General features: G+C 35.5%; 5 protein-coding genes, 3 non-coding genes and 1 pseudogene across 13 annotated transcripts; 7 read left to right on the forward strand and 2 right to left on the reverse strand.

Moving 5' to 3' along the window:
- Positions 1-318: 318 nt before the first annotated feature.
- AT1G60060 (Serine/threonine-protein kinase WNK (With No Lysine)-like protein) lies at positions 319-2964 on the forward strand. 2 transcript variants are annotated; one of them, NM_104698.2, is made up of 7 exons: positions 319-567; positions 785-835; positions 939-1124; positions 1577-1682; positions 1856-1897; positions 2013-2069; positions 2153-2964. In NM_104698.2, the coding sequence occupies exons 1-7, from the start codon at positions 431-433 to the stop codon at positions 2732-2734; spliced, it is 1161 nt and encodes a 386-aa protein (NP_564753.1). In that variant the 5' UTR covers positions 319-430; the 3' UTR covers positions 2735-2964. The 2 variants fall into 2 exon arrangements, with proteins under 2 accessions (NP_564753.1, NP_001323128.1); NM_001333875.1 differs by lacking the exon at positions 319-567 and having other exon boundaries at positions 721-835; positions 2153-2939.
- A 788-nt stretch (positions 2965-3752) lies between these two features.
- AT1G60070 (Adaptor protein complex AP-1, gamma subunit) lies at positions 3753-10676 on the reverse strand. 2 transcript variants are annotated; one of them, NM_001198341.1, is made up of 19 exons: positions 10414-10676; positions 9804-10106; positions 9546-9687; positions 9130-9303; positions 8620-8799; positions 8253-8407; positions 7805-7895; positions 7423-7586; positions 7168-7222; positions 6917-7039; positions 6737-6832; positions 6198-6325; positions 5934-6038; positions 5568-5824; positions 4976-5188; positions 4694-4869; positions 4505-4612; positions 4316-4414; positions 3753-4188 (listed from the first exon to the last, which is right to left on the reverse strand). In NM_001198341.1, exons 1-19 carry the CDS (start codon positions 10443-10445, stop codon positions 4093-4095), a joined length of 2697 nt encoding a protein of 898 aa, NP_001185270.1. In that variant the 5' UTR covers positions 10446-10676; the 3' UTR covers positions 3753-4092. The 2 variants fall into 2 exon arrangements, with proteins under 2 accessions (NP_001185270.1, NP_176215.2); NM_104699.3 differs by lacking the exon at positions 4505-4612 and having other exon boundaries at positions 3754-4188; positions 10414-10675.
- Positions 10677-10866: 190 nt separating this feature from the next.
- MIR859 lies at positions 10867-10992 on the forward strand. The gene has a single exon (NR_139876.1). It is a non-coding gene; the product is annotated as a microRNA ath-MIR859 precursor (primary transcript).
- Positions 10993-11084: 92 nt separating this feature from the next.
- Positions 11085-11182, forward strand: MIR774a. The gene has a single exon (NR_139877.1). It is a non-coding gene; the product is annotated as a microRNA ath-MIR774a precursor (primary transcript).
- A 94-nt stretch (positions 11183-11276) lies between these two features.
- MIR774b lies at positions 11277-11415 on the forward strand. Its single transcript, NR_139406.1, has one exon. It is a non-coding gene; the product is annotated as a microRNA ath-MIR774b precursor (primary transcript).
- A 649-nt stretch (positions 11416-12064) lies between these two features.
- AT1G60075 lies at positions 12065-13288 on the forward strand (annotated as a pseudogene). Its single transcript has one exon.
- A 90-nt stretch (positions 13289-13378) lies between these two features.
- Positions 13379-15792, reverse strand: AT1G60080 (3'-5'-exoribonuclease family protein). The gene is made up of 9 exons (NM_104700.5): positions 15595-15792; positions 15329-15501; positions 15195-15244; positions 15045-15114; positions 14860-14965; positions 14698-14764; positions 14483-14558; positions 13908-14215; positions 13379-13825 (listed from the first exon to the last, which is right to left on the reverse strand). Exons 2-9 carry the CDS (start codon positions 15486-15488, stop codon positions 13754-13756), a joined length of 909 nt encoding a protein of 302 aa, NP_176216.1. The 5' UTR covers positions 15489-15501; positions 15595-15792; the 3' UTR covers positions 13379-13753.
- Positions 15793-16707: 915 nt separating this feature from the next.
- BGLU4 (beta glucosidase 4) lies at positions 16708-19421 on the forward strand (the record flags this gene model as incomplete). Of its 2 annotated transcripts, none has more annotated exons than NM_001333876.1 (13): positions 16708-16859; positions 16935-16998; positions 17083-17132; positions 17213-17288; positions 17366-17437; positions 17522-17609; positions 17689-17941; positions 18011-18126; positions 18202-18425; positions 18533-18558; positions 18639-18726; positions 18803-18899; positions 18980-19421. In NM_001333876.1, the coding sequence occupies 13 exons, from the start codon at positions 16731-16733 to the stop codon at positions 19212-19214; spliced, it is 1518 nt and encodes a 505-aa protein (NP_001322340.1). In that variant the 3' UTR covers positions 19215-19421. The 2 variants fall into 2 exon arrangements, with proteins under 2 accessions (NP_001322340.1, NP_176217.2); NM_104701.3 differs by having other exon boundaries at positions 16731-16859; positions 18202-18410; positions 18527-18558; positions 18773-18899; positions 18980-19307.
- Positions 19422-20842: 1421 nt separating this feature from the next.
- Positions 20843-23575, forward strand: AT1G60095 (Mannose-binding lectin superfamily protein). 2 transcript variants are annotated; one of them, NM_001333877.1, is made up of 6 exons: positions 20843-20974; positions 21060-21291; positions 21396-21842; positions 21922-22359; positions 22436-22879; positions 23163-23575. In NM_001333877.1, exons 2-6 carry the CDS (start codon positions 21067-21069, stop codon positions 23412-23414), a joined length of 1806 nt encoding a protein of 601 aa, NP_001319273.1. In that variant the 5' UTR covers positions 20843-20974; positions 21060-21066; the 3' UTR covers positions 23415-23575. The 2 variants fall into 2 exon arrangements, with proteins under 2 accessions (NP_001319273.1, NP_001321032.1); NM_001333878.1 differs by lacking the exon at positions 20843-20974 and having other exon boundaries at positions 21242-21291; positions 23163-23568.
- Positions 23576-23632: the final 57 nt, after the last annotated feature.

Genomic DNA, 23632 nt, shown 5'->3' on the forward strand with positions numbered 1-23632 from the left:
AGTGTCATCAAATAAGCAATATTTGAAATGCTATTTTAAATATTTATTTAGTAAGTATCAGGACGTCTACTTAGAGTTTTTCATGCGTCATAAATTATGTGACATTTACTTACATGCGAAAGAAAAAGGAGTAAATAAAACACGAAAAAAGTAACGTTAGGTAAATGGCTAAACACGAGGAAAAGCCAAAAATATAAATAATTCAATTTCTTATCTCCATCAAGATTTAATAAAAGTAAATAAAAATTAAGAAATAAATAATGAAAAGATGCTTTGGGGAGTGGATCTATAAATCTTGTTATATAAAGGAGGATAGATAGTGAGGGTTTTCTACCTTCTTCTATCTAAAGGAAGTCTTTACTCAGAGAACCAAAAGAAAAATAAAGAGAAAAGAACCCAAAAAAAAAAAGCCATTGTAAATTCAGAATAAATGGAAGAACATCTAAATCCATTAGCAGTGACTCATCTTCTTCAACACACACTAAGAAGCTTATGCATCCATGAGAACTCTCAATGGGTTTATGCTGTTTTCTGGAGGATCTTGCCTAGAAACTATCCTCCTCCCAAGTAAGCTTATCTTCAAAATCAACCTCCTACATATATAAGAAATCTAAAACTCGATTTTTCATTTCGAAAATATTTCTACTTTCTTGTTATTATTTTTCAATTATTCTGCAAGTATTATTGTGAGTTTGTTTTGGGGAAAATAGGTAATTTTTCATTAAGAAACACAAATCTTTCAATGGTAAATATGTACTGATCATTTCATGTTGTTGGCAAGCAGATGGGATGGTCAAGGAGCTTATGATAGATCAAGAGGGAACAGGAGAAACTGGTACAATAAAACAACCTATATATGTCACAAAGTTGTATGTATATCTAAACATTTCTTGGTGTATATAATTAAGATATATATGTTGTATGTAAATAATTGGCAGGATCTTGGTTTGGGAAGATGGTTTTTGCAACTTTGCAGCTTCTGCCGCGGAAATGAGCTCCGGAGAAGGTAGTGGTGGCGGTGGTGGCTCAGCGGCTTATGGAAATAGTGATTTTCAACAATACCAAGGGCTTCAGCCTGAATTGTTCTTCAAGATGTCTCATGAAATCTACAATTATGGAGAAGGGTCTGTGAGGATAATTTTTCAGCAAAAATTAAATGATATTTACACAAAGAAATATAACCTTTTTTCTATTTATATTTTTGTATATAGTACTTTCTCTCTTTTGGGTTTCACTTTTTTTGTTAACCGAGTTTTTGGACCCAAGTCCATACTATTTTCTAACTCACATTTTATATCCATATGTATGTATATGTAAATAAGTTGGTTTTAGAAATTTATGAGTCAAAGTACCTCTTTTATTCTATTTTTCAAAGTTTATCCGTAACTGTTTTAAAAGTCTTGAACATTGTTTGCAAAGTGTTTGATCAAAAAGCTGATAAGAGAAGAGTATTTAAGTATTATTTTTTTGGCGAAGGAAGTGTTAAACTAATCATTGTCAACTAAATATTATAATGGTTGTTAATTAATTTAATAATACTCTAATGATTGAAAAAATGTTATTAAATTTTGTGCAGGTTGATAGGAAAAGTAGCTGCAGATCACAGTCACAAGTGGATTTATAAAGAACCTAATGACCAAGAGATTAACTTCTTATCTGCTTGGCATAATTCCGCTGACTCAGTAAGCATATGCTTATAACCTACCTATATGCTATACACTCCTTTACATACTCACATGCATGCTAGTTCCGTTTTATAAGAAGAAAAAAATGTATCAGTGTGTATGTGAAATTTACACATATGTATAAGCATTCTTATTCACTAACACTAATTGAAATTTATGTAATTTTGCAGTACCCTAGGACATGGGAAGCTCAGTTTCAGTCTGGTATCAAAGTATATTTCTCCAAATCTTATATTATATGTACATAATTTCATATATGCATGATCATACATTTAACTTGTAAAATTGTGTCTCTTTATATATGATTACATGAAAATGTTTTTTCAGACCATTGCCTTGATTTCTGTTCGAGAAGGTGTTGTCCAGTTAGGAGCTGTTCACAAGGTTTCCCCTCTCTCTCTCTCTTTCTCTATACGTTACATATTTTGCATTAATATTTATGTATTAAATTTTTGTATTGATTAAAGGTGATAGAGGATTTAAGCTATGTTGTGATGCTAAGAAAAAAGCTGAGCTATATAGAGAGCATCCCTGGAGTACTTCTTCCTCACCCTTCTTCTTCTGGTTACCCTTTCATCAACGCTTCTCCTTCTGACACGTGGCATTTCCCGGGAGTCGCTCCTCCGCATCAGCAGCCTGAGCACCAGTTTTATCATTCTGACCACAACCACCGCTTTTTGATAGGCCACCACAACCAGCCACAAGCTGTAGGAGGGGCTGCACCGCCTCTACCGCTTTCGATGAAGATAACACCGTCAATGAGCAGCCTCGAGGCGCTTCTCTCGAAGCTCCCGTCGGTTGTACCTCCGGCGACACAACCAGGGTACTACCCGTTTCACCACAGTGCTAAAGAGGAAATGAGTCAAGAAGAACAAAACGATGCGTTTAGGGTTGAACGTAATGATTTGGTGGGTGAGGGTAGTAATAATCATAATCATAATAATAATTACAATAGTAATAATGATATTTATAACTATAGCAATAATTGCAGCAACAATAATTACGATAGAGAGAATAAGATCGGTGGGTTTCTTAGTGAGGATTATTGATGAGTCTAGTAAAATATCTCTCTTTTTTTTGTCGTACAATAAGTATAAATTGTACTAAGAATTTTCGTAGTCTGACATTTGTAATTCTTAGATTTTATTTTTCTACTGGTTGGCAAATTTAATATAAATGATTTTATTTTAATATTTGCATTGTAGCAGTGTATATGTCTTGTTTCTGACATAGTGACATAGTAGTACGTTGTTTTAACGGTACTTGTGTTAAAATGTTGCAGATTCCATGTCCTGAACAAAATATTACGTAAGAATTATGTATATAAAAAAAAATATGAAAGTAATTAATATGTAAAATATTCTTATTTGCAATTCACCACGCCCTATGTATAAATACTTCATTTGGTCCAAAAATATGTAATTCTTTTATAATTAGCACCAAAAATTTGATAAAATCGTAGTGCCGATTAGTTGAGAAGTGAGAAAATATATAGCTAAACAAAAAAAATTACATTCAGACACATTAATTCAGAGAAAGCATTGGACTAAAATTCTGGACAGAATTAAACTCCAAAAGAACTGATCTGGTACTACACTGTTTCCATATGAATTACATCTCATGACTTTTAAACTTTAGATCATGATAGATACAAATATAATCAACAGATTTTAGGTATCAAGGACTTCTTTTATCTTGTTTTGTTTAGCTATATATAGCTTCAATAAGTGTTGAAAATGAAGTTGCTGTTATTTTGTTGGATATGTTCATACTATTAACCAGAAAACTAATCAAATGGTTGCATTACATTGTTTTATGTTTTAATAACTGTTCAAGAAAATACTAGGCGGCTAAGTATTGCATCTCACTATGACGATTACTAACTTTAGGCAGCATGGTTAGGCAAGAAATGAAAATTCAGCATTTTGGACTGCATGTAAACACAATTTGAACGGTTTGAATAGTGCATAAACAATATCGATAGGCCTAATTTGTCATACACAATTTTTGTTTAAAATTAAAAAAAATTGTCCGTCTAATTTCTAATTATTATACTGAATTCGGAGTTGATGAAAATCTTCGTTATTACAAAAGACAAAATAAGTTATTTTCTAAACTAATAATAAATTGTTTTCTCAAAATGTTACTATGGAAAAAACAAAAACGTTTTATTAATGATATAAATGATAGAGAAGAACTTGAAGCAGCAAGAAGAATACATTTGACGTCACACATTCTCATAAGTAACTCAGACCATCAAAAAGTTATCTCACTTTAAACCCAGATTTCACACAAAGCCAACGAATCACACATACAAAGGTTCTATGAAGAAGTTTGTTTTAGTCTATGGGAAGTGATTATATAAATTAGGAATATGTATATGAATCTTGGAATACCTGAAACGTTCTCATAACCCACGTGGGAAATTGTTGATTTGTCCTTCCTCCAACACATCTTTGCCATTAATCTTGTAACCTACCCTCATCCGCATCACAATGGGTTTCTGAAAACAGAGAAGAACAGCGATTATTCTGAGCGCTTTGTGGTATCGGTTTCACAAAAGATTGAGGTTTTGTGCTTGTTGTTATATAAATCTGGTGAAGAGAAGAAAGAAAAAGAAGAAAATGTACCTTCCCCTTTTGGCTATTTGTAACTCTCATAGTTTGTTTGATGTTTCCGTTAGCTGGAAGAGAATTGCTGCTAGCGGGATCCAGGTGAAGTTGTAGAAACTGCAATGTGTGTGATAACATGAATATATTAGAACATCGTCAACAAAACATATCATGGAAACCTAAACCGAACCCAATTTACTCCAAAACAGTTCCAAGTATTTCCACTAATAAGAACTTTGCAAAAAACATGAATCTATCACTATCACGACCATAAAAATGTGGAACGTTAAGAACCAAGCACATGGCAGAATTGTTCTTTAGGAAAGATTGTGTTCTTATTAGCTATGAATCATAAGGCCTATAACGTAAGCAGAAAAAGCAAATTTGGGACCTGACCTTTGGAACTGCAGCCTGGAAAAGAAATTCTGTGTACACGTTAGGAGTAAGATTTATGAAATTGGCCACAATGTCTGTCGTTTGAGGATTTTCTGATTGCTTTGTGAAGTTGAACTCAATCTTCAAGGAGCTGCTTTCAAATGCAACAATGGACGGATATGCTGCACTCTTGTCCTCTGTCATGGAAGAAAAGAGATGATATCATCACATTTGAAAACAAGAAGAAAGAGGGGAGAAACTGTGCTATGTAACTTTTCAATGTTTAATATAGCGCATCTTTACCGCTCTTTGGTGGGGTGGGACCAAATCCATCCAATAAATCCATCATCGAAGAAGGCGCAGTGGGAGAAGTCAAAGAAGGCGCTATTGGAGCATTGTTATCTTGAATAGATAATAAGTCTCCATTCGCCGAGCCATTTTGCACAGGGGCAGGAGTTCCGATTGACAACAGATCCATAAGAATATCCGCACCAGCTTGCGATGGCTGCATGGCACCTGAAATTGAAAAATGCAGGGGTAAACAAAGGGGTCGACGATTTAGAATATATGATGAAACTTCACAACTGAACATCCCAAACTCTCTACAAAACTTAACACTACACTTATCTTCACTAAAATTTTTACAGTTTTCTTCGGGTTATAGTTAGGACAGGCCATACTGCAGCTGAAGCCAATAAGTTGAGGACATGACCAGAGAAAATTATCTGGCTGAAGAAAACGTATATGAATTATAATCTAACTTCTATTCCAGGAAGATAGTGCTATACAGATGGTTAACAATTAATATTATCAGTTGCAATACAAGAAAAACTTCAATAAGTTAGTTTTTTCTTTGAGCTAATGAAGTGGAATAGTGTAAGCTTGGAAGTCTAACCAGGTTGTGCTGAAGGCTGCGATAAATCAACACCAAGAAGATCTTGAAGAAAGTTGTTACTGGAGGAGGTAGGCGCAGGAGTATCATCAGAGCCCAGATCGAGTAAATCAACAAGAGGAGCTGCTGCTTTAGCAACACCGTTTGGAATACCAAGCGGAGATTTTCCAGAAGTTGACACAGATGCTGGTAAAGAACCAGCTCTCCTTCCACTAAATGTTGCCTCATCAAGGACCGGCATTCTTTCAACCAGAGAAGATCTGCATATTTATATCAATCGTGTTGAGTAATTTAGTAGATCAATATCTATAGGACTCTCTCATTCAAATTGATGAAAACAGATATGTCCAGTAGCATCGAAAGAATTACCTTATATTCTGATGCTTTTGAATAACTGAACTGAACTCCAGGGATCTTTGTTGAAGTTCTAAGACAAAGCTACCTTTGTTCTGTCCTATAATACTTTTAACTCTCCTGTAAGCAATACAACAAGCCCAACACTGGTGAGAAGTATCATTGACTAATTTTCATCGCGGCATAATTAATAAGAAAAAATCAGGGACGTGAAATGAGTTCATGCGTGATTATAACCAGAAAATCTAGAATCAACTAGCTAGGTAGGAGTTGGCATACTCTGAACAGGATGGGAAACGAGATGAGATCTTTAACAGAGCAATGAGTGCCATTGCCTTAGTTGTGACATCTGATAAATGATGCTTAATAGCATTCTCGACAACATCCACTGCATCTGATTCTGTTACCTGATTACAGAAGCTTGAGAACACAAATAAATATCTATCCTCCTAATATCTCATTGAAAAATATACCTTTGGCATGTAAAGAGGATCATTCAAAATGTTGCAGGCAGAATGTTCATTAATGAATCTATTTGAATGAGCAATCAAATAGTAAGGAAAATACATCCCCTTAAGACACAGAAAATAACAACTGATACCATTTTCTTCATTTTTTATCAAACAGAAAACTAGCCAGCGCAGAAAATCCACAAGATGACGAGTTAACATTTCTAGGGTGTGAGGATCCCCACATAAATCAGTGAAGCAGAAATATTTTACAAGACCAAAAAAAGCAAATTAAGAAAGAGATCCCCAAATTGCACCTCCAGTACCAGTCACAACAATAAACCCTGAGTGCAGGATGATAGTACTTACCGTTATTGGATCTTCTAAGTCAAGCATTCCAGCATTGTTAACCAACAGATCAGCATATTCTCCTATGCACCATATTGCAACGCGCACAAGAGTTTCCTGCCCAAACATGATAATGACCCTCTTACTCCTAAGTTACAAGATATTCAAATTTAGGAAATGTCTAACCAAAGAAATGTCTACCTGTTCAAAAGATGTATGTAATGCTCTATACAAAGCCCTGACAGTGTACCCATGGAGATCAGGGGCATTTGTTATTACAACAATCAGCGCGTGCCATACATCCTCTTTCACATAAGTTCCAGCCTGTTATGGACATAATCAAGATTAGAACTCTCAGATTAGAACCTACATAAATTCATATGAAGTAAAAAGTTTGTTGTTAGTTAAGTGTACGGAAAAACGTAATCTCACAACCTGGGTTCAAAATATACCTCAGATAGAACCTTTAGCATTTGATCAATGTACCAGATTTTCTCTGGAGCAAACCTAGCAGAAAGGAAATACTAATTCAGTAACCAATTAGGTCTGATGGACACCATTTATCCAGGCCAGCATTCTGATAAACTTAAGGGATTACTATTAATTGAGCTTAACGCACAACTTTGATACAAATTAAAATGTTCAGTTACCATATACTAGAAGAATGAAATCTCTGTACATGCTGGCTGAAGAGTTGCGCAACTTACTTTTCAACTATGGAGCATATCTTTGCAGTAAGATCTCCTTTAAAATCTTGTTCGCTTACTTCCAAATATTCTATAAGCTCCTTTGCTAGTGGCTTCACGTTATTCTCATTCACTAGAAGGTAAATAAGCTCAAGTGCCCTTTTCTGAATTGAAGCATCTGAATCCTAAAGCACAAGATATTAAACACTTTCCATTTAATAAAGAATGATCTCAGTCGACCTACACAGAATTAGATGGTTTACTATACTAAGACACAAAGTCGGAAGCATGTTACAGCTCTGATACATAAATTGCATTCCATAACCAGTAAATCCAGTGGAATCTAAATCGCCTAGTAAATCAATAGGATATCCCAACAAAGAAGTAACACCACATAAAATACCTTAACACACTCCAGGATTGTAGCTCTGTGTCTTTGAACCGCTTGGGAATCAACAGTTAAGGATCTCATCAGCATGTTTAATGCTACGTATCTGAGAAAGCAAAGCTAAGGTTTATTATTTTCTGGAAGGTGGTCAGTGGAGAGACAAGAAAGAGATCAGATGAAGTGTTCTATCAATTTTTCACAAAATCTCATACAATAGTTCCATCCATACACAATACTGTCCAAACACGTCAGTTTTGGTTTATTTTATCTTTATAAACAGCTGCTCCTTCAAGTGGAATAATAGAAAAAAAAACAGAATCACTGCAAACTAGACATATATGAGTGTAACAACTTCTGTCAGCATTATAGCAAACTAAATTTGGAAGATTATTGTAGATGAATAATAAGATCTCAGAGATTAGTTACAAAAAAAAACTCAAATATGGTGGTACTCGATAAAAACCTGATGTTATTATCTCGGTTGGACAAGAATTTTCCTAAGATATTGATTGCAAGGACTCGTAGGCCACCATTTTCTTCGATGCTCATTATCGTTTGAACGCATTCGTATAGGATAGCATTCCCTGCATTTTTGTTTGACTCGGTTTTTGATGCCACCTAATACATTAAAAATCAACTTAGGAATCAAAAATGATTATCTGCAATTACGATCCTGACTGATGTAGATCAAAAGCGTTTTCAAAGCAAATTTCACAAATGATCTTTGAAACAAAACCTATAAAGATGAGAAAAAGGCTTCATTTTTTACCATTGTTTGAAAAGAGAAAAAGGCTTGAAAAAAAAGCTCGACAGACTACGTACGAACAAACCTGAGCAAGTATATCATTCATACAGTCACTGGCATCTGCATCCCCTTGGCCCAAAACACGCAACAGTTTGAGCAATCTGATGTGAAGGAATGGATCCGTAATTCCAGCGACGTCATACTCAGGTGAATATGGACTGTTTGCAATATCTCTCAGGGTTTTAACCAAGCCCTCTGTGCATTTCTGTCAATTAGATAAGGAAACCGCTCATTTTCCATCATGGCAAGAACATCAAAGATTGAAAACACTCAAATCAGTTTAGAATACAGGCAAATATTATCCAGGAAGATAATGAATCTAAAGAGACAAAATGGAGAATGCAGGGATCATACAGATTCCAGACAAGAATCATGAAACCATGAGACAGTAAGAGGCTATGAGTTACAAAGAGAAGCCTAATGAACAAATGTAGAGTACTTTCCGATTCTCCAAGAAAGAAGAAGAACGCAAACTAGAACATATAAGGCATCCTAATATTCGTTTAACCACATAGATAGGATATCAGCAGATTACCTTCCGGAAATATTCAAGGGCTTCGGAACTGACTTTACAGATTTCTGTGCAAAGGTGAACTCCCGTAATGAGAACACCATGATGCTTTTCTTTGAGTAAAGCAGCACCAGGATTAATAAAGTTCTCAGAAAGATCCGGAACTTTTCTGATGATCCTTATCGCGCAAAGAGCTGCCTAAATAAAGAAAAAAAAAACTAGTTCACTATAATGTATTAGTCTATGCATACAAAAAAATGACAGAAGTAAAGTGTAAATTCGTGAAAATGATACATAGCTCGTAAATTAAAGCCTTCACGTGGTTAATACATGCACGTTAACCTAGCATCTAAGGTTTTCCAACATTTCCACCACTGACCCTCACAACAAAGACACCTGTTATCTGAACGGGTACAATGACAGTACAAGAAAACACTCACTTTCTTGCGTATATTTGGATCACGAAACTGAAGTAATCGTTCAACTTCAGGGGCGAGATCACGAGCCATTTCTGCTGAACAAATATTTCCTAAAGCACAGAGAGCAAGCCCCACAATGTACTGGTTCGTGTGATTCAGATCTCTAGACGTAAGTCAAGGTTCTCACAAGATGAACTTAAAAATTTGTGCGAAGATGCCAGCAAAAAGTTAAAACACTACTAGGGAATCAAAATCAAAAATTAACACCATAAAGGATACTGCTTCAGCGAGTTGGTGACAAGCATTAATACTTCTTGCCTTTCATCAAGAAGCAACATTAATCCAAGATAACCAATCCTCTTCTCAGGAAATCCAGGAGAAGCAATTAACTTCAAGCATTCCATTTGCCCAAAATGAGTAGGGTAACCAAGCATATGAATGAACATAAGCTTCGCTAGATCCCGATGTCTATAGTCCTGGTCATTTTCATTAATCGAAGCACGGATCGCAGCACATTCTTTCCTCACAACAGCACGTTCCTCAGCAGCGGTTTTACTCGCACGTATAGCTCGAATCATGTCGCTGCAACACAAATTGTCATTAAAATGATGAATTCATTTACATTTACATACTCTCAATTTATAAAGAATCGAAGCTTCATCAAAAATGCTAAGAGGATTCTATCATACAACATGCCTAATCTCACACAATCAGCCAAAACATTTTTCTGATAATCGTCAATTTCCGATTGAATTTGCCGATTACTAGAAGAATCAAGCTACATTATGGATTTAGACACTAGAAAACGCACGAAAATGGAAGTATCGCAAAGTCGCAATAGAGAAAAAGCAGATTACTAGTTGGAGATCGGAGTAAAGTGATTCCTAACCTGAGACGCGTGCCGGAAGAGAATGGATTCATGACCGGAGCGGTACGAAGCTGATGAAATCAGATCGGAGACGATTGAAGCGGAAAAATGGATCAACGAATTTGAAAATTCATAGATCTAAGAAGCTGAATTTCCAGATCTGAGTGTTTTTCTTTCACTTGATCTCTTCCACTATCGATGAAAACATGAAGAGAGAAAAGAGAGGTCTGTGTTTTTTTTTTCTCTTCCCTGAAAGAAAACGGAAAAAATATTAACGGAGTTGCAGATTCTAACGGAATCATACAACACTTTAACGGTAACAGATTAAAGCCTCTGTCGGATTCAGAAGGTTTGTTTTTCTTTTTTTTTTTTTTCTTGGGCAACAATTTTTTTTGTACTATAAATACGTCAAAGACAGAGAGACCCAGACAGAAAATTAGGGTTTAGAAAAACAAAAGTGAGTCGCCGATGGATAAAGGTAGATGTCGAAATCTCTCTGTTGTGAAGTCAAACATGAGTATGAATTAACATTAATGGATCTTTTTGATTCATAATACTCATGTTTGGTTTCACAGTAGATAGATATCGACGTCTATCTTTCGTTAATTATGTTGATGACGTTGTGGAGCTATCTATCGTTAGAGTGGATAAACTTGTCTTGTTACATTAGAGAGTTGATCATATGCATGGATTCATTTCAGATGGCTGTTTGGGTAACTAATATTTAAGATTTTGGTCAATTTAAGTTACCAATTTATATATTGGTTACCCATATGGCCATCTCAAATTTAATCCGTTAAAAATTTGCTCGTAGATTGCTTGGAAATCTAAATTTTATAATCTTTTACCCAAAAATAAGTATAACAAGTTTTCTGGTTACGTTAGAGTGTTGATTATATGGATTCATTTGAGATGAAGATATGGGTGATGATCAATGCTTACGATTTTGGTCAATTTATGTTAGCAATTTAATTCTTTTTCATCCATATTTTCATCTCGAATTTAATCTTTAAAAAAGCGTTTGTTAGATCACTTAGAAATCCAACTTTGATGCTTTTTAGTATTAACTAGTTCCGTGATGGTCATGTTGCTGATTTGCTATAATTTCATCGTTCTTCTTTTAGTCTACTTATCAGTAATTAAGTGCAAATCTATCATTATTTTTTTGTTTTTGTAAGATTCACTTTCATCAAGATCAGTATTGATGAGGGTGAGATCAGTTTTCTAGGTAAATATTGTTCGGATCAAAGTTCTCATGAATCAGTGAACCAAAGTTTTAGATTCTTCTGGTAAGAATTCTGACTTACCGCAAGAATCTAAAGTGTTGATATGTTTTGTCAAATACAACCAAATGTAAAATTCTTTTATTTGTTTTTTTAATACATTTTGAGTATGGTTTTTAAAACAATGGTCACTAGCTAGAGTGTCCATGATCAATTCGTCTTCGGTCGTTGGATTTGCTAAGATGTAGTTCTTGAACATGATGTATGCAAGTTAAAGAGAAAGAGATGTTCTTAATCTTCAGTTTTCTTCTCTTTGTACGATGCTTCCTTTTCGGTGATCGATGCATTGACTTGTTCCTTTTGTCCAGAGATGACAACTACTATAATGGTTTGAAAAACTTAGGGTTGAAAAATTAGGGTTAAAAAAAAAAACTAGTGGATCGACGCCAATGGATAGAGTAGAGGAAGAGGCGGAAGATAGGGAAGTAAGTATACAATCTAAAGAAGATGAGAGTTTTTGTAAGTTTCTCGAGATGATTCCTCTTGATCTAATTCCTGATATACTCTTGAGACTTCCTGCTAAATCTGCTGCGAGGTTCCACTGGGTCTCTTAGCTATGGTCATCAATCACCACTCATCCAGATTTCATCAGGTCGTTCGCGAGTCAGTCTTCAACTAGGTTGTGTCTTTTGGTCTGCGTGAAAACAAGTGACAAGCGTATTTTCTGCGCAATGCCCCAACATGAAAATCCGGACAGATCATGTTATCCACATGTGGAGCGTTATCTGAAAGACACTCTCATATTTGATTATCACGAATGGTCCCAGTCGGTCCATGGCTTGATATGTTTGGGAGATTCTTGGGGCATATTGTAGTTTGGAATCCAATCATGAGACAACATGTTACCTTACCAAAAGTCGCATTTGAATGTAGCTCTTTAGGATATGATCCGGTCGAGGGTAAGTATAAAGTCTTGTGCATCTCATGCTCTAGATACCAAGATCCTCTTGTTTTTACTTTGGGACCTCAAGAATCATGGAGAGTGACACAAAATACCCCTAAACATGTCCCTCTATCCGCCGAGGGACTAATACAAAGTATATGTATCAACGGGGAAGTGTATTATGAAGCGAGTATACCTTTTGGAGTCGATGATAGTTCTGAAGTTGAGAAAGTCCTTATGAGCTTCGATGTGAGGTACGAAAAGTTCAACACAATAAGAAAATCAGCGGCTGATAATTTACTTTGCAAATTTTTCCTCAACTACGAAGGAAAATTTGCATGGGTTTGCTCTGACGACGTCTCTGGTAAATGATTTTGGGTTTTGGAGGATGAAGAGAAACAAGAACGGTCACTTAGAAAATTTCCTCAACGTGACCCGATCTGGAAAGTTTCTTGGGGGCTGAGAGGTATTACTCATGATCCACTGGTGAGTTTATTTATACAGCTGCAACAACATCTGAAGCAATTTATGTCTTATATTATGATCCAAAAAGAACCCTAGTAAGGAGGGTCAAATATGATTATATGAAGGAATTGGTGACGAAGAATTCTGGAAGCTTAATCATAAAAATGTAAGAGAGGTCCGCTATTATCATAATCACACTGAGAGTCTCATGTCTTTGGAGGAAGTTCCTCGCTTAGCATATGATTCTTCCACAGATTCAGAATGATTTTATGTTATTTAGTATTTAATTAGTCTCTCGAGGACTTTCCTCGTCTAGTATGGAATATTTCTTTCACAGATTCAGAATGGTTCTTGTTACAATGCCTCTTTTAAATGGAATAATATTTTAACATACCCTTACATTATAACATAAAAAAATTCAGAAAAGCCTAATCAAAAACAAACTTGCGATGGTGGTCAACAAACAAACTTGTTAATTGCTTTTGATTTGAACATTTGTAAAATTAATCAGCTTACGCACATTTCGGTTCGTTTGAAATGGAGATAATATAATCTCACACTTACACTAGCACTAAATTAAAGTCGTTATATGACAAACAAAACCGTAACACAATCGAACAAAAATGGTGAAGAGCTTCTTCCTTTGCCTCTAAATGGGTAACTTGGTGATCTGATTAAAATATGTAACACAAAATTTCAACAATGTTATGGAATCGTTCCATCTGATAAATTAGTCGATATCCATCTCTCCCAATATCTGCTTAAGCTCCTTTGCTCTCTTCCTTGCTAACTCGACACAGCTCTGCGCATAGCAACTTTATAAGAAACAAAAAACGGTGTAAATCAAGTGGTGGATTAACCTAAGAGAAAGCTAAAACTCTCACCTTGATGGCTGATGAATAGGCGAGAGCAGCTCCTCCTGATTTGTAGAAAGAAACCATTTGATCCGAGGAATCCAAAACAACAGTCACAAGAGTGTCCATGATCGATTCTTCTTCGGTTGTTGGATCTGCTAAGATGTAGTTCTTGTGAAGTATGCAAGTTAAAGAGAAAGGAATGTTCTTAAGCGTAAGTTTTCTCTTCTCCTTGTTCACTGCTTCTTTCTCGGTGATCAAAGCATTGTCTTGATCTTTTTCTCCAGTGACGGCAACTATTCTTCCATTGTCATTCAGAGCAACAATTGGAATTTGCACTGCAATATAAAAGATATTTTATGCATCAGAGGAAAAATTCTTCTGTCTCGGAACACCAATCACACAACTTCTGAACAAACCGCTATTGTGCAGGGAAGAATATTACTCAGGTATGACTCACTCAGCAAGATTTAAGTGTTCTCTAAGGCTTGCTCTTTTTACTCATATTCGAAATGGATTTGATAAACTTGAGAATCAGCTTTATTCAAAGGTTCTCTAAAGGAGCTGTGAAACCAACTAAAGGATGAGAACAGAGAAGAACTTACGATTGGAGAAGGCTGCGACAGCAGCAAGCAGAGCAGCATCAAAGAGAGCACCATCAGCATCCAGGCAATATATGTCCTATGAGAAATTTCAGAGAGCAACAATGTTCATATATATGCTAGAGAACTCAGTTAAATATCAAAGAGAAAGATCCCTAGAAGAATAGATGTGAATCAACTGACGGACAAGCACCGATATAAGACCAACGAGTACTCACCAGATAACCCATCCAAGCAGCTTTTCCACTAACTAGACACAGTTCTTTAAGATCAATCATACCAGAACTAGAACAAAAAAGAAACACTTTTAGAAGGAACATTGTATTTGATGCTCAATGAGACAGAGAAAATATAAAGAGAAAGATCAAACCAAAACACACCTTAAAATAGTATCAGACAAACGCTTTGAAATAACGGGAGCAGCTTCGGCTGGTCTTCCAGGACGAACAGTCGGAGAACAAATTGGAGGCATATGGAACTCAATAGCTACCAAAAAGGAATCACAAAATGAATCACCAAAGAAGAACAACAAACCACATAGAGAACAAGACAACGAGATAACAACCTATGCATCCTTCGTCTGGAGAGTCCGTAGAAGGAGTCATAACTTCCATTCTAATAGCAGCAAGCATAGTCTATAAACACGAAACAACTATGTAAGCAAAACATTGCTGATCATGTGAATACTATCGAAACGACTAAGGCGGGTTCTTACAGTGGAACCAATCTTAGCAAGAGCAGACCCATCAGCAGTTGAAACAAGTCCTACAACAAACACAAGAAACCACTATAAAGTTGACATTTTTAATTTGATAAAAACTAAAAAGAATCAATCTTCATTGTTTATACCAAGATTAACAATGGTGTCTCTAGCTTTTCCAAGTTGTCTTCCATCAGGACGAAGAGATTCAGAGAGATGACGCTCAAAGAAACGAAGAGGGAAGATTCTTCTAAAAGCATCAACTTCCATCTCTGTCGACAAGTCTTGAGCTGCATCTGGTATTCCCATGTTTTCTTTAGCTCTGCTTCATGTCACAAAGATAAAGAGAATCATAAACCAAAAGTCTCTGAGTCTGTGCTTCATCAACACAGTCTCAAGGAATCACAAAGCTTACCTTGGGACAAAAGAAAGAACTGCCTTTGGTACACGAAACTGTTGTAGTGAAGAGGAAACACAAGCAATAGAGTGTAAGAAGAAGATTGAGAGCTCGCGGTGTCGTAAGTAATGGGGATTTCGACGGAGACGGTGACGGTGACGACGGCTAGGTTTATCTGAGTTTTTAACTAAAGTACTTCTTCATTCTAAATGGGCCCCAAACAAAGCCCAATAATGTTGCGAAGCCCAAAGAAATGCGAAATAAGAGATTTGTTTGCTTCACAAGACATGAGTATATTGAAATTTGGGTTTTCAATTAGATGAATTTGGCGAAAATATGAGGCGCACTTGATTATGAGCTGAATTTGGGAAAATGTTTAGTGTAAATTGTAAAATATGAAGAAGAAGAAATGGCGTCAAAATGAACATTATACATTCTTGTTTTATATCCAATTTTGTTAATCCTCCATACATTACTTAATGGTGTTTAATTATAAGTTAAGAAATTTCTCTTTTACTATATATATCGTTATAAGTATTCGTAGAAAATTTCAATTCAAAACATCGTTATAAGTATTCGTATATTGAAATTTGCAACAATCAACAGAAAAACTTATCGTTATTCCGTTTTTTTCACATCTATTTTAAAATTTTAAGATAATGTATGTTTAATATTTTATGCTTTGTAATAATTATTAAGTTTTATGAAATAAAATATTTTTTTCTTTATAAGAGGACCAAATATTTTTACTTTAATACCTCAAAAGTTATTATATCATAGTCCATACTATTAACAAAAATTTAGGAATACCCAAAAAAAATTGAAATGTAACAAAAAGTCCAAAAATATTTTTTTGGCCCAAAAGCCCTCATATATGTGGGGCTGGGGCTGCATAGCCGCATGGTTTTCCGGTCCCCTAGTTTCTTTCGTTATTTGGGTTGGTCAGACCTGGGCTCCGATCCAGCGTAATCTGTTTCTTATCATAGTAAATAAAGACCATAATTCATTTCAACACACTTCCCAATATGTTTCTTATCTAAATTGCATCATCATTAATGTCTACGTCACAACTATATCTAGCGGGTACGCAAATGGCTACTGGACTTACTTATTCTAACATGGAACGAAGAAAAGAGTGTGTGTGTGTGTGAGAAATGGAACAGATTTTGGCTCTGTTTGCCATTTTTCTTGCTTTTGCTTTCTCCGGGAAATGCAGCGACGTTTTCAGCAGATCTGACTACCCTGAGGGATTCGTCTTTGGAGCCGGCACTTCTGCTTATCAGGTTTGGAACCAATTTATGAGCTTCTTTTTTCTTAACTTTTGAACAAAACTGAACCAAATGTTTGGTCTCTACTAGTGGGAAGGAGCTGCTGCAGAAGACGGAAGGAAACCTAGCCTGTGGGACACTCTTTGTCACTCTCGTAAGCTTTTCATTTTAACACAAACTATTATTAGTATTAGAGTTTGTCACTCTTGTGCTTTGATTCTTGTTTCTAACATTGCAGGTGACCAAGGTAACGGAGATATAGCATGTGATGGGTATCACAAGTACAAGGTTCTTTAGCTTCTCTGTTTCTCTGACTACATCATGAGGTTTTATTCATCAAGCCTGAGTTTCATTATGAATTTATACAGGATGATGTGAAGTTGATGGTGGACACTAACTTAGATGCTTTCAGATTCTCCATCTCTTGGTCTAGGCTAATACCTAGTAAGTTTTCTTAAACATGTTATAGCTCAGTGAAGGGATCAAATTTATGATCAGTTCGTAATTTATTATCTGATTAGATGGAAGAGGGCCTGTTAACCAAAAGGGTCTACAGTTCTACAAGAACCTCATCCAAGAGTTAGTAAGCCACGGTAAGACCTATCTTCATATCCACGGTAGGACTCAAGAGTTAGGTTTAGTTCGTATTAACTAGAGTTTAAGTAGACTTACTACAGGAATTGAACCACATGTTACACTCTACCACTATGATCATCCTCAGTCTCTGGAGGATGAATATGGAGGATGGCTCAACCACAGAATGATGTAGGCGTTACTTATTTTCTCTTACAGATTTTGTAGTTTAAGATAAAATAACAAAAGTTGATGTTATTTGCCATTGCAGCAAAGACTTTACTACTTATGCAGATGTTTGCTTCAGAGAGTTTGGGAACCATGTCAAACTATGGACCACGATCAACGAGGCTAATATATTCTCTATAGGAGGTTACAACGATGGGGATACACCGCCTGGTCGTTGTTCCAAACCGAGCAAAAACTGTTCTTCAGGGAACTCTTCCATTGAACCATATATTGTAGGCCATAATTTGTTGCTTGCGCACGCCTCTGTTTCAAGACGATACAAACAAAAATACAAGGTATATATTACATAACCCTCTCTTGAATGTGTGAGAAGAAACACACTATAAAGTATATATAATATGCAGGATAAGCAGGGAGGTTCCATAGGATTTAGCTTATTCATATTAGGGCTTATTCCTACTACAAGCTCCAAGGATGATGCCACTGCAACCCAAAGAGCCCAAGATTTCTACGTCGGCTGGTGAGTCAGGCACAAACTGTTCCAAAATATTGTTCAACATATCTCAATAAAAAAGATTTACTCTTTAAAACTCAGGTTCCTTAGACCTCTTTTATTTGGAGACTATCCTGATACAATGAAAAGAACCATTGGATCAAGACTGCCAGTTTTCTCTGAGAAAGAATCAGAACAAGTTAAAGGCTCATGTGACTTTGTAGGAGTCATACACTATCATGCGGCTTCTGTCACTAACATCAAATCCAAACCTTCTCTGTCCGGAAACCCGGATTTCTACTCATACATGGGTGTATCTTTTCATTGTATGAATCAAACTCAATCTTTTAAATAACAAAACAAGATTTTTTCTCTTTTATGATATCTTGTTTTTGCTAATCATCTCTTCTTCTTTCTTTCTTGGGAGAGACAGATTTTGGAAAAAGTTTAGATTTTCAGGTAGGAGTTTTGAGGCTAAGATTTCTTTAGTCTTGATAGAGAATAGTGTTACTAAGTTGTTTTGTTTTTGTTTAAACAAGTATGCTAATACTCCATGGGCTATGGAAGTTGTGCTGGAGTATATAAAGCAGAGCTATGGAAATCCTCCTGTCTACATTCTTGAGAGTGGTCTCTCGCTCGCTCGCTCTCTATCTCTCTCTTTTTTTATCCTCAGCTAAATTCACTTTCCAATGGCAACAAATAGGTACACCGATGAAGCAAGATTCGCAGCTGAAACAGAAGGATATACCAAGGGTGGAATACTTGCATGCCTACATTGGTGGTGTGCTCAAATCCATAAGGTAAGTAAAGTTCCTTATTGCTTCTTCTCTTCACTTTTTTTTATCATTGTAATCAAGAAAAAATACATTACAACGTATAGGAATGGATCAGACACGAGAGGCTACTTCGTATGGTCATTTATGGATTTATACGAGCTTCTAGGGGGATATGAGGTTGGTTTTGGGTTGTACACTGTCAATTTCAGCGATCCTCATCGCAAGAGATCTCCCAAACTCTCTGCTTATTGGTACTCTGATTTTCTCAAGGGTGAATCTGCCTTTCTTGATTCCCAAGGCATCAAGGAATTGCAGAGCAAATACTCTTCTTCCTTCTAGACTCCGTATTGTTTATGAGAAGTGTAATGAATAAAATCTCATGTTCTACTGAGTTTAGGCTGCTTGCCATGAGCTAGTTTAGTGACGACACCATACATAAGTTCAATTTAGTTTCTGGAGCCGACAAACTCTCAGTAGACACGGTGGTTTTGCCTTGGATTTGAGATGTTGTTTCACTCAGTTGCTACTAATGAAAAAGTATGAGAAGGATCCCAGAAAATAAATAAAGAGCATGCAAAATTAAACTCATTACTGTTGAGTTTGAATTCTGTAGCATGTGATTGATGCTACAATCAGACGGCATATGAAATAATTGCCGATTCGAAGCTGAAGGAATGTTTGTAGCAACTTAAACATTTTACAAGAACTTGAACTGAAGTGAGAATCCTAGTCCAAGAATTTATGGAGAATTTTTAAAACCTTAAAACTAAAAATATTTTAGGAAAAAGAAACAGAGTTTAATCGTTTAGTATGAAGGAATAGAGAGAAAACCTAATTTTATATAATTTCTCATGTCCTCTCATTCTTTTTTCTATGACATGCAATAGTAAAAACTACTCTATTTATAAATTAACGTCCAAATGATAATTAGATTTTGTAAGCGAAATTTGTGAACTACGCTAAATAATTAAATACAAATGTTAAAAAGAAGGGTTAGATGCAATGTATCGACCATATATTACAATGCAAGTGCGTTTTCACAGGACAATATTATATTCAAATCATAGAAATTGACTTAAATATAAAATTCCTGACGAAGTAATATATATAAGATTGACTCATAAATAAATGTTTCTGAATGTTTTTAAAGTTTTTTTAAAATACATATTTGCAGTATAAAATAATAAAAAACATATTTAAAAATTGTTTCTAAAGACACCCACAGTTTCTATACTTTATTTTAAAATGATATATTTCAATTCATTTTCAAAATTTTGACAGGTTTAAAAAAATTATAATGTATTTTCAATATCTAATATAATAATATATAAATATATATTGTTTTATTTTAAAATCTCCTAAACCGCCTAAATCATCTAGGCATCGACTAAAAATTTTAGGCGTTAGGCGGAAGGTCGACGTCAACATAGCGCCGAGGCCCTCTTGAATACTGATAATAGTATAAATTAATAGCGAACTAATAGTTATATTTTACATTTATAAAAGACCAAACAATTTCCGTGAATTAAAGTTTCAAAACTTGTATAGGTATATTTTGAAAGCAACACCTGAATAGATTTATATCAATGGATTAAACTTATGTGCAGTAGAGATTAAATATCAATCAATACATAGTTTGACAAAAAGACATGTTCTAAGATGGCTTGTGTAAAGACTAATCGAATATATTGACTACTAGTTATATTTTACATTTATAAAAGACCGAAACTTTTTTCGTTAATGAAAGATTCAAAAGTTGTATATATGTTGAAAGCAACACGTGAATAGATTCATATCAATGGATTAAACATATGTGTAGTGGATTAAATATCAATCAATACATAATTTGACAAAAAGACAAGTTTCTAAGTGACTAGCGAACTACTAGTGTAATAGACTAATAGTATAATAGTATAAGTGACTAGCGAACTACTAGTTATATGTTACATTTATAAAAGGACCGAAACTTTTTTCGTTAATGAAAGACTCAAAACTTGTACAATAAATAAGAAAGAAACCCTTCGTCCATGAGCTTTTAATTTTATACCACCTCTACAACATAACAGCACTCTGATCTCTCCTCTCCTCCACCATCAACGGTTAGATCTTTCTCTCTTTTTTAATATGCTTCGATTTATGTAAGATTTATTGATGAAGAATTGACTAACAAAAACACTATGCTAGATCCTCGATGTCTCAAGATTCAAATATGTTCGAGAGATTGGAAGCACAAGGTAAAATAGATTCTTCAAGCGATTATAAGTGGGACGATGGATCCGAGCATGATGACGTAACAAAAATATATGTAAGCTTTGGTAAAGAATGCATAAGGAACATCCGATTCGACTATATCAAGAGTGGACAACCAAAATATGGATCGTTCCATGGTCCCACTTTTCAAGGCCTCCTCCAAACGGTATCTTTAGTTGAAAGATACTAACTAAAGTTCTTTAGTTTAGTTTTAATGTGGATACTATTGACTATGATCTGAATTTTTTTTTTGTACCAAATTATATGCAGTTTGAGATTGACCATAAAAAAGATGAACAACTTGTATCTGTTGAGGGTTATTGCAAGCCCGGGTCGGATTTGATTCAAGGAGTTCAATTCAAAACCAACTTGAGGATTTCTGAAATCATAGGATTTGAAAAAGCTATATTTGGTAATCCTACTACGTTTTCACTAGCTGAGGATGGAAAGAAGATCATCGGGTTTCACGGATATTCCATGGCAAACCTAAACTCTCTTGGAGCATACTTCACTTGGATTTCTCCAACTAAGATGGAAGCAAAAGGAGGAAAAGGAGGCACAGAGTGGAACGATGGAGCTGAACATGAAGGTTTTACAAAAATATATGTACAAGGTGGTTGTGATGGTATACAATACATCAAGTTCGATTATGTCAAGGATGGACAACATAAATATGGGTCACCCCATGGTGTCAAGGGTAGCGAATCCACAGAACCGGTAAGTATACTGTGTTTAAATCACTCAAGCCCTTATTAGCTGCTAATTAATGTATTTTTTTCATTACCCTTTTTTGTAGTTTGAGATTAACCATCTCGACAAAGAATATTTGATATCCGTGGAGGGTTATTATGATGAAGGCGATTCGGGGGTTATTCAAGGAATTCAATTCAAAACTAATATAAAGACTTCGGAACTGATAGGAGACAAAAAGGGTAGGAAGTTTTCACTAGCAGCCAATGGAAAGAAGATCATTGGGTTTCATGGATATGCTGACAAGAATCTAAACTCTCTCGGAGCATATTTCACAACCTCTCCTTTGATTTCATTAGAACACACTACAGGTTCTGATTTAGTTAATCATATTTGGGATGATGGAAGTTTTGAAGGCGTAAGAAAAGTATATGTTCGCTATGATAGCTTGGAGATATGTTATGTCGAGTTTGACTATGACAACAAAGGCAAAGTGGAAAAGCGTGAGCATGGGATGTTTTATTCATGGGTACAACAAGGAGAGGTAAATATTTACGTCAACTTGTATAAGTGTGTGTTGTTTGAATAGATTATACGAAGCTTCTTTTTGTGTATTGCAGTTTGTGGTGGACTATCCTAATGAATTTATCACATCTGTGGAGGGGACTATGCGCACTGAATCCTTTATGCAGGTTGCATCATTGACTTTCAAAACATCAAAAGGTAGAACTTCTTCGACGTTTGGAAGTCCAAGTGATAGTAAATTCTTGCTTGAAAGCAAAGGTTGTGGTGTTGTTGGGTTCTATGGACGGTGTTTTAGTAGTATTTTTGACCTTGGAGCATATTTTCGTCCGCTGCCGCCTCCTTCCAACACAGAGAAAGTAGAAGCAAAAGGTGGTGATGGTGGAGCCTCTTGGGATGATGGTGGTTTTGACGGCATTAGAAATATATACATAGGACACAACAAGATGGGTATCGCATTCGTCAAGTTTCTTTACGATAAGGACAGTCAGATCGTGGTCGGAGATGATCATGGTAGCAACACATTACTAAGAGTTGACGAGGTACTTATTTACTTTTTCTTATGAGCACATAACAGCAAAATCTTCATCATCAATTCGTCTAATTTCCATTAGCTTCTATGCTTTTCTTGAAATGGATGGACTGAAAAATTATGATTCCATGGTTTGAAAAATTATGCTTCCATGGTTTTACTTCTTTTTTGGCATGGGATTAATAGAAAAGGTTTAAATCCTAGGACTGTAAACCTAAAACGTTTTGAACCAAAAAAAAAAATATTCTGTTCTTGATCAACTAATCATTACTTGGAATTTTCTGTCTATGTAGTTTGAGTTGGAGCATCCGGGTGAATACTTGATATCTGTCGAGGGTAGTTATGATGTAGTAGATGGAAGTGAGTCTGAAGTTATACGCATGCTTAGGTTCAAGACTAATTTGCGAACCTCTCAACTCTTTGGACACGAGACAACGCCAAGCTTCATACTCGAGAAGGAATGTCACAAGATCGTCGGGTTCCATGGAAAAATCGGTAAGATGCTTCATCAAATTGGGGTCAATGTTTTACCGATTACAGATTGAGCATCTTCGTATATATATGAGTATATGACATCCAATGAAACAGTCTCGAGCCAGTACTCTACTACGTATTATTTCTTAATGCTTTATGGCTTGTATTCCCCATTTTCATGTAATAAGACAGCGTTTGCTTTTAAAACTCAGTTCTTTAATATTCAATTATTTAGAGAATAACCAAGTGTCATTAGCTCAATTGGTAAAAACTCTACGCGAAGCTTAGA

The sequence above is a fragment of the Arabidopsis thaliana genome, assembly GCF_000001735.4.
Source record: "Arabidopsis thaliana chromosome 1 sequence".
In the NCBI taxonomy this organism is placed as follows: domain Eukaryota; kingdom Viridiplantae; phylum Streptophyta; class Magnoliopsida; order Brassicales; family Brassicaceae; genus Arabidopsis; species Arabidopsis thaliana.